The 12,196-nt window shown below is 53.1% G+C and overlaps 2 protein-coding genes across 2 annotated transcripts; both read left to right on the top strand.

Annotated features, from left to right (window-relative positions):
- The first annotated feature begins 3,483 nt into the window (after positions 1 to 3,483).
- Positions 3,484 to 6,191, top strand: HER10_EVM0011330 (AMP-binding enzyme). The gene is made up of 3 exons (XM_035480765.1): positions 3,484 to 4,321; positions 4,384 to 5,971; positions 6,032 to 6,191. Exons 1-3 carry the CDS (start codon positions 3,895 to 3,897, stop codon positions 6,132 to 6,134), a joined length of 2,118 nt encoding a protein of 705 aa, XP_035330083.1. The 5' UTR covers positions 3,484 to 3,894; the 3' UTR covers positions 6,135 to 6,191.
- A 1,667-nt stretch (positions 6,192 to 7,858) lies between these two features.
- Positions 7,859 to 11,583, top strand: HER10_EVM0011360 (WD repeat domain-containing protein). The gene is made up of 3 exons (XM_035480793.1): positions 7,859 to 8,308; positions 8,428 to 8,565; positions 8,651 to 11,583. The coding sequence occupies exons 1-3, from the start codon at positions 7,997 to 7,999 to the stop codon at positions 11,549 to 11,551; spliced, it is 3,351 nt and encodes a 1,116-aa protein (XP_035330088.1). The 5' UTR covers positions 7,859 to 7,996; the 3' UTR covers positions 11,552 to 11,583.
- Positions 11,584 to 12,196: the final 613 nt, after the last annotated feature.

Here is a 12,196-nt window from a genome sequence, read left to right as displayed (position 1 = left end):
AACTGTAGAAAGACACTAAGAAGAAAAAAAAATGTCCGAACGTATCTTGTTTCCTCGCTACCAGGTCTACCCCGTTCCTGCCTCCTTCGAGACCCTCACGATTCCCATTTAGCGGGCGGGTTGTGGGTTGCCAAACTCTCCAACGCTCCTCCCCTGTCAAGTCTATCTGTCCGGGCAGGGGAAGAGCCAAGAGCGATGGAAGTCTCTTGCCGCGAAGTACCTACCTACCTAGTGTAAGGTAAGGTACCTTAAAGGTAAGGTAAGTACCTACCCAACTAGAGTCTCCCGTCGGTTGAGGTGTGCTTAGTAAAGACCGGCAGGGCCTCTTTCTCTGAGCACTTGACGCACTCAGGACTCAGGAGAGGGGACATGGACGTTTTGGCAAGCCAAGCGCCATGGAAGATCTACAGCAGAAACAGTACGGCGGACGTTACAACGCCAAGGGTGCCGCCCGAGTTTCTCTCTACCTTAGCTAGTGTCAGGGGATTCCGAAACAGCAGCAACAATGTACCATCCATACCGCTCACTCCGTACGGATACACTACGAATAAGAGACTACGGATACATTGCCTTACGTGCAGGCGCCACCTGGGGGAGGAAATCTTGGCTTCACGTATCATCCGCAGGGGCCTCCCGTCACCTACCGATGCGGGAAACCGGGGACATGCAGGCGAATGCAGGCCTCAAGGGCCCCAAAGTCGTCGTCGCTTCTGTCGTCTCTGTTCCACGTTCCACCACTCCCCAACCACACTTTGCTGTTCTTAAAAAAGCTGCTGAGACGCCGCACAACCTGCTCCCAGACTCAGTCCGATACTCAGATTGCCAAGGATTCTCCCTCGACAGATTCTTCATACTCTTGGCATTCCCATCTTCCTTGCTGCTTCCTGCTGACACATCTTGCCTCTTCTAGACTTCTGCAGGGCCTTTGCGCAGTCAAACTCGCCATTCTGCCCCCTCCACGAGTCCACCCTCCACGGCCCCAACCTGTCTCACGACTCGTTGCAACAGCGGCTGCCTCTGCCGACTTGGCCAGCCTCGAAACTGCTACTCTATCAAAGCTTCGCCTCGCCAGACATCATGTCAGAAAGGCTTGGATTTGCTGGGCATCGAAACCATCCGCTCATCCTCCACCCTTGGTGCCGACTGTATGGGGTTCCCCCATAATATTGGCACTGCATCGGACGCTCTCCAGACTCTTGGCCGCCATCGGAGAGTCCATTTCTGCCACCCGTAGAGCCTCAACGCAGCACCCAACTTCTTGGCAGCCCATATGGAATTCGCCTGATCACTACATCTGCGCCCAAATCACTCTTCGCCGCATGAAAGAACATTCTCAAGTCTGAGCTGCTCAGGACCGAGCCGTATCAGTCCGACTTACAAAAACAACACACTGCCGAATTTCCACACATGGGTTCTGCGGCCGACTCGCCTACTTTATCTGGATGTCTCGTTTCAATATTATTAGTAGCGCAATTGTATGCGAAGAAACGAAAAACTTCCACGGAGATCACACCCCGGCCACTTAGTACGGACCAGCTAACAACACCAGCCTGCCCTCGCTGCTTTCTGGCCACGTCTTCCCCTCTTTATCACGAGACCCTGACTCTCTATGTGTTTCTGAGACTCTCAGAGATGGCAGTCTGAAAAGAACAGCTGGCCTACGTCGTGTCATCCCGAAGCCCATACGAGTCATCCCAGAACTTATGCTGCTGAGGCATGCAATCGGCACCCGAGCACACACTGATCGGACGTGATCCAAAACGAAGACACTTGCTTTGTGTTTCTCTAGTTCCGCCAGAGCCGTTTTCTGTATCATCTGCGTCTTCTTACAATCGACACGTCAAAGCTGTCGTAGGCTTATTCGTACCCGTAGCTGATGTCTGTCATTCAGTTGTCAGCCGGGAATACCATTTCAATGCTGCACTGATCTTGCAAGACACCCTGGGGCAACATCATGACTTTTGAGTGTCGTAATCTTGCTTAGCACCAAGGTACCTTGCGCTTCGTTGCTCTCCCGGCCACACTCGTCTACCTAGGAGGGCCAGCTGAATTGCGTACGAATATAAGGTAGGCAATTACTGTGTACGCCAATTCTAGCAACTCTCCTCTTCTGCCAGAATTTGCATCAGTTTGCATCTCTCCTTCACAGATAGACTCAAGAGAAGTTTTCAACTTTGAGAAAAGGCAAATTGGGATTTGGCCAGCTACACGTTGGCAAGATCTCTGACACTTGGTTGGCGCAACGTGCTCAGCTTGGGGCAAGTCCCTCGGAAAACACCCTTCGCTACCTATCCGCCCAATAGGAACTGGAGGCACCTGAGGCTGGAGAGAAAGCTGGCAGAACTTCGGCACCTGTTCCTGCGGCTTCCACCTGCCGCTGGTGCGGCACTGCGGCTCCAGGCGGGCGGACTTCTTGTAAGGTGGCAGGTGGGACCCGGACTTGTTCGGCCCTTTCGGGTACGGGTGTCCAATGACCTCCGCCCGGAGTAAGACAGGTGTCCAGCGCCCGGACCTGAGACTGAGAGCACAGCTCTGGCATGTGACAAATCCGGCTTGTCAGTCCCGTTCACAGACTGACCATCTCTTCAGTGCGTGCATCAATTTGACAGCATCCTATGAGTTGACGTGGTTGATACTGAGGATCAGCAATATTGTGAGCTTCATATTCGTGATGGAAGACAGCAAGTGAGGTAGTTATTGTTTCCCATTGCATAGCATGGGATTTCGATTAGTATTCGGTGCTCAGGGGAAGTGACGGACGAGAGCTCCGCTGTCGGGGGATCTACCTGTAAAGAGTGGATGAATGACTGATCCCCGTTTGCTGGGAAATTAAGCCTCCCCCATATGCATAACCCCGCTAAGATGTCACTGCCATTGTTGAGCTTCTGAAGTGTGGAATACCCGTACTGCGTACAGACACCGTAGTAGAGGTATCACAACTTGGAGGCTGGCCTGGTGTAACTCACATGTTGATTCGGGTTTCTCCAGGCCAGGTCTCACCACATGGCTGGCAATACTGTGTTACCTGCCCCGTAGATACACCTATAAGGTAAGGTAAGGTAGGTAGTATGCATGGCCACACGGCCAACAGCAGACGCATTCCTCCACGTGGACACTTTGCTGTGAGGTCATGACGGAAACCACGGGGTATCTTTCCCCATTATTTGCGAATCTCCGACCCAGAACCCCCAGCTTCAGCTCCCACTCCCTCCACCGCGGCCACCGCCAGCCCCCCAGCGCCCCCGCAAGCCACTGCATCCAGCGCCCCCTTGGCGGGTCCTCTTGGTGCCAATCAGCGCCCTTCAACAGCTGTAGTGGTCCCCTTAGCGCACTCACCATCTGGGGTTGCCGAGGACCTTGAGACCTTTGAGTGGCACCCTCGCCCTTCTAGGGACTTGTGCCTCGGCCTACGCTCCCAAACTCGGCCTCGCTCATTGGATCGTCTCTCCGTTTCCTGCACCTTCTCACTTGAAGGCCAAGAAACGACAACCGAATCCCCCGTACGGAGTAGCTTCGACGCGCACTTGGCTCGACTCGATCTTCCGTTGTAGACAAAACTTTGAATAGCCTAGACAAGCTCCCCCCCCCCCTCGTTTGTCCCGAAATCCTTCTCGGACGGATTACTTCTGTTTATTCCAACTATTTTTTTTTTCTCCTTTCAAAACCTTTCCGTCCCGACACCTTTCAACGAGCTTCACATCTTTCCCTCCCGCACATCGCCTCCATCTCACCAGGCTCCCAGCATCTAGTCTTACTCCTTTGCGCCATATCCTGCTGCACTGTCGGGCCCCCAACGAATTAGCAGCGAGATCGAGGTAGATCGTTCGTCAGCAACGTAACCAACAGTCGTCGGCTGCAAGCACTCTCCCACAGATTCCCGCTGTCGCTGCGAACATGGCTCCCACAAAAGACACCGCCGCATACATACAGGAGCTGGCCAACCCGCCGCCTCCCGGCTCGCCCTATGGAGTCCCGATTCCAGGCTCCGAGAAGGAAGGCCGCAGTGCCATCTACCGCCATTGGCGCTTCCGCGACGGCCCTCTGCTGTCCACCTTTGATCCCGCTGTCCAGACCGTTCACGACTTGTTTGAGGAGTCCTCCAAGAAGCGTCCCAACGCCAAGTGCTTGGGTCACCGAGCATGGAACCCCGCGACCAAGGACTGGGAGAACAAATACACCTGGGCTACCTATGCCCAGGTGGCCGAGCGTCGCAAGAACTTCGGCGCCGGTCTGATTGAGATTCACCAGAAGATTGGCATCACCAGCGACAACTACGGTGTCGGTTTGTGGTCGCAAAACCGCCCCGAGTGGCACATTGCCGGTAGGTTGACCGTCACATGCCAAGCACGAGGCGCAAACTGCATACTGACTCAAAGTTATCAGATCTCGGTGCTGCATCCCAATCTCTCTTCACCGTCTCTCTCTACGAGACCCTCGGCCCCGACACGACCGAATACATTATCAACCACGCCAACTTGGCTTGCGTAGCTACCTCGTTGCCGCACATCCCCGTCTTGCTGAAGCTTGCCCCGCGCCTCCCATCACTCAAGCTCATTGTTTGCCTTGACTCCCTGGATGATGGCGAGCAGGCTGGCTACTCCAAGCTGTCCGTTCTGAACGGCATTGCTGCTCAGAATGGCATCCAGATTTACTCCATGGCTGGCGTCGAGGAGCTCGGCCTCAAGTCCGGTCGTCCCATGCGCCCCCCACGCTCGACTGACTACGTCACCATCAACTACACCTCTGGAACTACCGGTATGCCCAAGGGTGTTGTCCTGACCCACGGCAACGCCGTTGCAGGCCTCACAGCCGCGAGATCCGCCGGCACCGTTACCTACAAGGACGTGCACATCTCTTACCTTCCCCTCGCTCACATCTACGGAAGAATGGTTGACCAGACCGCTCTGGCCGAAGGCGCTTGCATCGGTTTCTTCCGCGGCGATATCGTTGGGTTGGTAGACGACATGAAGATTCTCGAGCCCACAGGGTTTATGTCTGTTCCCCGCCTGTACAACCGCTTCAACTCGGCCATCCGAACTGCCACCATCGACGCAGACGGTGTCAAGGGATCCCTGTCTCGCCAGGTTGTCAGCACCAAGAAGGCCAACATGAAGCAGCCCGTTGGCAAGGCGAGCAACTCTCACTTCTTGTACGACAGAATCTGGACCCCCAAGGTTCGTGCTGCTGTCGGCCTCAAGAAGGCGCACAGCATGGTCAGCGGTAGCGCTCAGTTGGACCCTGACGTTCACGAGTTCTTGCGCGCGGCTTTCGGCAACCACTTTGTGCAGGGATACGGCCTGACGGAGACGTACGCCGTCTCGACTGTTCAGCTGAAGGGTGACTTCACCCTCGGCAACATCGGACCGCCAGCCTCTTGCAATGAGATCTGCTTGGAGTCGGTTCCCGACTTTGACTACTTCGTCACAGACAAGCCTTACCCCCGTGGTGAGATTCTCCTTCGTGGTCCCAGCATCTTCAAGGAGTACTACAAGAATGAGGAGGAGACGAGCAAGGCCCTCGATGCAGACGGTTGGTTCCACACCGGAGATATTGCCGAGGTCGACAACATGGGTCGCTTCAAGATCGTCGATCGCAAGAAGAACGTTCTCAAGCTGTCGCAAGGAGAGTACATCTCGCCTGAGCGTATCGAAAACGTCTACTTGGGTAGCTGCAGTCTGCTGGCCATGGCATACGTCCACGGTGACCCGTCTCAGTCGTCGCTCGTTGCTGTCTTTGGTGTCGACCCCGAGAACTTTGCACCCTTTGCTAGCAAGATCCTGAAGAAGACCATCGACAAGACCGATCTTGCAGCTATCAAGGCAGCTGGCGCCGACAACAAGGTCAGGAAGGCCCTGCTTGCAGAGCTTGACCGGATTGGCAAAAAGCACAAGTTCAACAGCTACGAGCGTGTGCGCAGCGTTTACCTCACCATCGACCCCTTCAGCATCGAGAACGAGCTGTTGACACCTACGTAAGTGGAAACTACCTTCTTAGCACTAGACATGGACCCCTGCTAACCTAGTACAAACAGTCTTAAGCTCAAGAGACCGCAAACCGCAAAGGCGTTCAGGACGCAGATCGACCAGATGTACGAGGAGGTCAACGCGGAGCCGGCCGCCAAGGCCAAGCTTTAGAAGGTTTTTTTATTTAGAGGATTGGCGTTGGATGATGTCGTGTCACATACAGGCGGGCAATGCTGTACCATATAAGATGATCTATCTGCTTTCTAGAGTTTACAATCACTAAATTTCATAAAGAAACGTAACCTTGTTGCAGTGATGCTAAAGCCATTTGGTTTTTAGTTTATTTTATGCACTACATGCGTAAAAAGGCTTACCCTGTATAATTATATCTCTATATGTGATTTCCCTTTAATGGTGTATACTAGCATATACGTATTTTGTTAAGTTAAAAAGTGTAATAGGACCCTGTACTATGCGCAGAGCTTCTGCTAGAAAAGGCACCTACGTCTAGCCGCACCACTAGCCACTTATCCTGAAAGTTGTGTGGTGTAACACCCGGGCGGGTAGACGGCCTGCGGAAGTCGTCTACTTGGTCACGGCGGCGATGCCGTTAAGGTCGGAGCCGCCCAAGCTTCCGCCGCCGTAGCTTTTGAGCCTTCTGGCCCGCGTCACGCCGGACTACTATATGTTAGAAGCAACGTTGTTCAAGACCGATGTGGGCACCGTGGTAGAACCCTACTTACTCACGGCGTGACTGACGTGCCGTAGATGTCCTCAAAGGATGCTAAAGCCATAAGGCATTGTTTGATACTGATAGAGAACGCTTTAATGCATACTTTCGTTATAGCGCTAGCTGAATAAGTTAGATTTTGATACCTCGCGTACTTACCTATACAAGAGCAATACCTGTCAAGTAGTATGCACCTAAACTGTCTGCAAAATCATTATTAAATTTAGCAGTACATAAAAGTTTAACATGTGCCTTGTCGGACTTTGATGCGCATTGCGCCTGTGATACGGGCGAGCGTGAACTGGCGCATCTGGCTGGCATCTGTGGGGTCGATGGCCTCCGAAGCCAATGGCGCTCCGGTCCGGCATGCGACACGACGGTATTGGACGGGGCTATTCGGTTCAACGTTGTTCTAAAGCCATTCGATTGGACCTTTCAATTATCACCGGCGCATTTTGACTTTGTTACTTGGCGTTGTCCCTCGATGTATGTATGCGACGGCAGAGTGACGCGCCGTATCAGCGCAAGACGGTTCGCGGGGCGCAGAGTATATTCGATATCGAGTTCAATCTTGTTCTATGCCAATTTCCGCGATGATAAAATGTGGAACGAATAGTTGCAAAGCGTGTCTTTGGGGCTTTTAAAGGTTTCTTGAAAGAATTAAATTATTTTTCTAGATGTTCTCGTGGCTTAAAGTGAGTGTGCCGTCCCTCGCGAAGAGCCCAGAAGTGTTGATATGTCACTGGAAGCAACGCAACGCTTTCCATGTCAATGAGCGACAGGACTTGCGCTCAAAGAGTTGTCGCAAATGTCTTAGGTCACATCTTTTTTAATGTTTGCATGGTAATTCCATGTCCGAATACGATGTTTTTGAATGATTGAAATATTTCTTTGATGCTGGACAGTTAATCAATCTCATTAATTACTGTAATAAATTATATTTAAATTTGAGCTATACTGCGTAACCTTAGATTTAGTAAAGTTTAAAATAAAATTATGATATTCTTAGAAGACTCATAGATATAGTTTTACTCTCTTAAATCTTAAAGAAAGAACGTGATTTCTTACGTAAGACTGTTTTAGACCCTTCTAAGTGTCAGGAAGGTGCCTAGGTCCACTTTTCCTTAGCACTTCCACTTGACCCGCCTCTGTTGACCCATTATAGCTACCTTCTTCGCTCTAATTTACTGCGACCTGACGATCTACAATTACGCGTCCGACGACCTTCACTTTACGCGTGTACGCCGGCCGAACCTTAGCTGGACGACGACGACCACGCGTCGATGTCCTTGGGATCGCGACTATGTTTGCGAGTCCGAAGGGCAAGTCGAAAACCAAGACGATCGATCTAACGGCCGCCCCGAAGAAGAAGAAGACCGACATTATCGATCTCACACTCGACGACGACCGCGAAACCAGCTCACGGCCTGCTGGGGCCGAACCGCCTCGAAAGAGGCAACGAACGTACTACGGTCCCGACTTTTCTGTTGGCCCGAATGGCGGTGACTCTGAGAAATTCATGCAGTGCCTGAACGCACAGGTCAGGCCATATATCACCGAAGCGTTGCTCAATGTTCCGCACGATACGTTCAAGATTGCGGATATCGCTCGGCGGGTAAGTAGGACACACACACTCTCTCTCTCTCTCTTACCTTCCTTTCTGCTTTTGTCTCTTTTCCTCGCACTCGGCATATTTCGTTCTCGGAAGCGCATTCTCTAACACGAAGGCTACAGGTGCTTGGAGAGGTGTACCATTCCGCTATAGAAGGCGACGTGATCGACATCAACCAAGGCTTCCTGTCCCAAAATGCAGTCAAGGAGCTGGCCGCGCTCGCGCGTTATCGTATTGCGGACCTTTGCGACAATTTTCCGGTGAGAACCGACCCTTACACTTACCTACATACCGGACCGCTCCAGGACGGCAATACACGAGTATAGTACTGACTTTCTGTTTTAGGAATACAGGAAAAAGCCCCTAAGCTTTGATGGGATTCCGGTGCCCCTCCACCCGGACGGATATCGTGGATCGAGACTTGCTTCCGAACAAGGTCCTTTGACGGCGCCAGCGAGGCCAGTGCCCAGGCCAGCGCCGCGGCCGGCGAAACAACCTCGACCAAAGCCTCCTTCGGAGCGTCGACGAGAGCCTCAGCCGGCGCCTGAGGTGGAGCACCGGCCACAGCCCGAGCAAGAACCGGACCCAGAGGCTCAACCTCCAGCCACAGAACCCCCGATCGTCGCCGTTTCGTCAACGAACTACAGAACAAGGGCGCAAGCCAGATCCTTCAAGTCATGGAAGGCGCACGACTCGCAAGCCAAGGCCGCGGCTACCCCAGGCCACAAGGCCAAAGTAGCCTGGATGACGATGCCGCGGCGGCCGTACACCACAACGGAGGAGCGTGAGACGATTCTTCGTGGCACCTCCAAGCTTGTCCGAAATTTACCGGCGGCGGCAGCGCTGGGCTCACTGCCCTTCCACGTCGACTTCACACCCGACGAGTTGGACGACGTCCGCAGAATAGTGCGGGCCATGTGTGACAAGAAGGTCAAGCACAAGCGGAGGGACAATACGGACAGAGAGCTGGGAAAGATGCTGAGAAAGCGACCTGACTTGCTGACGACTATACCACCCATGATCGAGCTCAAGGGAACGCTTGCGCAGCGAGACCACATTGCGATTCGGAACTTCCTGGACGAGCTAGCGAACCGGCACAAGAGACCGGCCCGGCATCCAAAGGTGCTGACGTTGGAGGTGGACGAGTCCGACAAGCAGGGCGAGGCACAGCGTACCAGTCAGATTTCTGCGCTCTTGTTGGCGCGGGAAGTTGACGGAAACCGAGGTTTCGGCCGGATGCGTCGCCACGTCAACTTCACCAACGAGTTTAGGAAGGCTCACGAAGACGACATGGAGATGCGGGCAGAGTGGGTGGGCTGCGCCGGTGACATTATGACGATTGCCTGGACATCGGACACAAACTTCATCTGCGGTGCCACGGCTCATTCCGATTCGCACAACCAGCAATACAACAAGGCTGGTAATCTTTTGCTTTGCTCGACGACGTTGGGTCAGCTCAGGGCGTATCCGGACCACAGGATACCTCGACCGATTGTCGAGAAGGGCGAGAACTCCACAGAGGCTATGAGGGAAAGTCAGAGCCCGTGGCTGTACTCCTCTGTTGTGTCTTCTGACTATGATCGCATCAACAACCGTGCCTATACGTCAAGTTTCGACAAGACCGTCAAGGTGTGGAAGGTCGACGACAGAGGAGCTAACATGGAGGCTTTAGGCACTTGGGAACACGCGGGCAATGTCAACTTTGTGGCAGTTTCCAAGCATGAATCTGGCATGGTGGCGACAGCCGCTGATGTGCCCACCCAAGCTGTCCGGGTCTACCGCGTTGATAACGACAACGTATCTCGGAGCCCTTACCAGGTATACACCGGCTCGAGAACATGGGATGAAGGAAACGAGGAGACGACAGCAACCCAGAAATGGGCTTACTTTCCAGCAACGATGCAATGGGGCTTAGCCGAAGGTGTGCAACACTTGCTTCTCGTTGGCTACTCCCCTCGCAGTCTCACGGGAGATGATAATGACATTCCTGATGAGAAGTTGAATACCGGCGAGATCTGTCTTTGGAACTGCCTCACGGGCGAAAAGATCAAGGTCTTGACGGCGTCTACGCAGAACGTCTTTGAGGTGGTTTGGCATCCTACCCTACCGAGTTTCATCGTGGCGACATCGCCGGCTGGGTTGATGGTTGACGACGAGACTCTGACGCAGATTCGCATTTTCCGCCCTAGCTTGACACCTGAAGGTGATACAGCCTTCGGCGAGATGCAGTGCCTTGACTGTCCGGCCAAGGATATCAACGAGCTCACCATCAAGCCCAACAGCGTCCTCTGCTCGTACGTGACTGCGGCCTGCACCGATGGAAAAGTGTACGTCTGGGACACCTCGCGAGGCGACAAGCCTATCCACGCTCTCCGGCACAAGAAGCCGATTGACGAATTCGATCCCAATTTGGGAAAGCGAGAAGACCTAGACGTGGGTGTCAAATTCACGGCGTGGGGGACCACAGCGGATCGCTTCTATACAGGCGGATCAGACGGAGTACTCAAGGTGTGGAATGTACGCAACTTGCGGCAGCCCCTGGTCCGGGACCTCTTGGAGGCTCCTGGAGCTATAGCATGCGGAGCTTTCTCTCCTTGCTACTCGAGGCTTGCTATCGGAGACGCGAGCGGCCGAGTGATGCTCCTCTCGCTGAACAAGGAGGACGAGCCTCCGGCCAAGTTCGTGCTACCCCCGATGCCGGCGGGTATGCGACCTCGCCGCCCCGTGCGCCGTCCGATACCCGTCATCGAGCACCCCGATCCCCCGGCACCACACCACAATAATCAGGACCAAGAGCCCAGGACCGGAGTCGAGAGAGGACGAAGAATGCTCTCTTCCGGCCAGCTCATCCGTCACCCGGACGCCACCGTCGGCGTCATCCAGGGGCCGGCGTATTCCACCCTAGGCCTGCACTGCCCGAAATCACACTTTGAAGGCGACGCGTCGCAGCCCTTGCTGGCCAAAGTTGAGGAGATTCAGCAGGAGAACCAAAAGATGTTCCGCCGCAGGTCGCTGCGGGTTACCCGTCTCCGGCCGCTGACCGACGTTGGCTCCGTGGCCCTCGAGCGTCGGCATGCGCGCAACGTGTCGAGGGACTTGGACCTGCGAGAGCTTTGCGAGATGACGAAGCTCGATCTACTCATGGATCAGGTGAATATCGACGATCCTATCTATGATGAGGGGTGGGATTATGAATATGAGGAGGGTGACCTCGATAAGAGCATTTGGGCTGCGTTTTCTGAGTGAAGAAGAAGCGGAAACGCTCTGAAGAAAGAAAGCCTCGATATTAGCCTTTCTGAGATATAAGCTTGTTTAGCTTATGGCCTTTATAAGCCGAGAGGACTAATATTGCCTTTATCGGTTGCAAGCTTGTCTACCTATGTCTAGCTCATGGTCTCTATAGGCCGATAGGGCTGATGTTGCCTCTATTAGACTCGGGCTTCACTAGCTGACGGCCTTTGGAGGCTGAGAGGATGTAAATAATCATATTAGACGAATACCAAGACTTACGACATTAAACCGAGGCTTTAAAAACAGAGTGAAATTTAAAGTAGTCTAAACTATCGTGATAATAAGCTTACTAATAATTTCTCAAGATTTTAATAAAGGAAATAAGTTACTACGATAGAATGCTGTTTTTCTTTTCTTGAAGAAATAATTTGTATGTGTTATTGAGACTACCTAATAGCGAATGGCTTCAGTATATATCGCTCTCAGAGAATTGTTTCATTATGCTGTTATGGCATTTGTAGAAGGACCGAAGAGTAGCACGATCTAAAATCACACACTGAGGTGGGAAATACTGGCATTGTCACCTCGCTCTTTTAGCCTCATTCCCATGTTTACTTGACTACAGGGCTTTTGGATCTTACTTCCGCCGCCAATCGAAGG

The sequence above is a fragment of the Colletotrichum scovillei genome (genome assembly GCF_011075155.1).
Source record: "Colletotrichum scovillei strain TJNH1 chromosome Unknown Contig00009, whole genome shotgun sequence".
Lineage (NCBI taxonomy): Eukaryota > Fungi > Ascomycota > Sordariomycetes > Glomerellales > Glomerellaceae > Colletotrichum > Colletotrichum scovillei.
The sequence above is the reverse complement of the archived record's forward strand: the minus strand, read 5'-3'. Positions and strand labels throughout refer to the sequence as shown.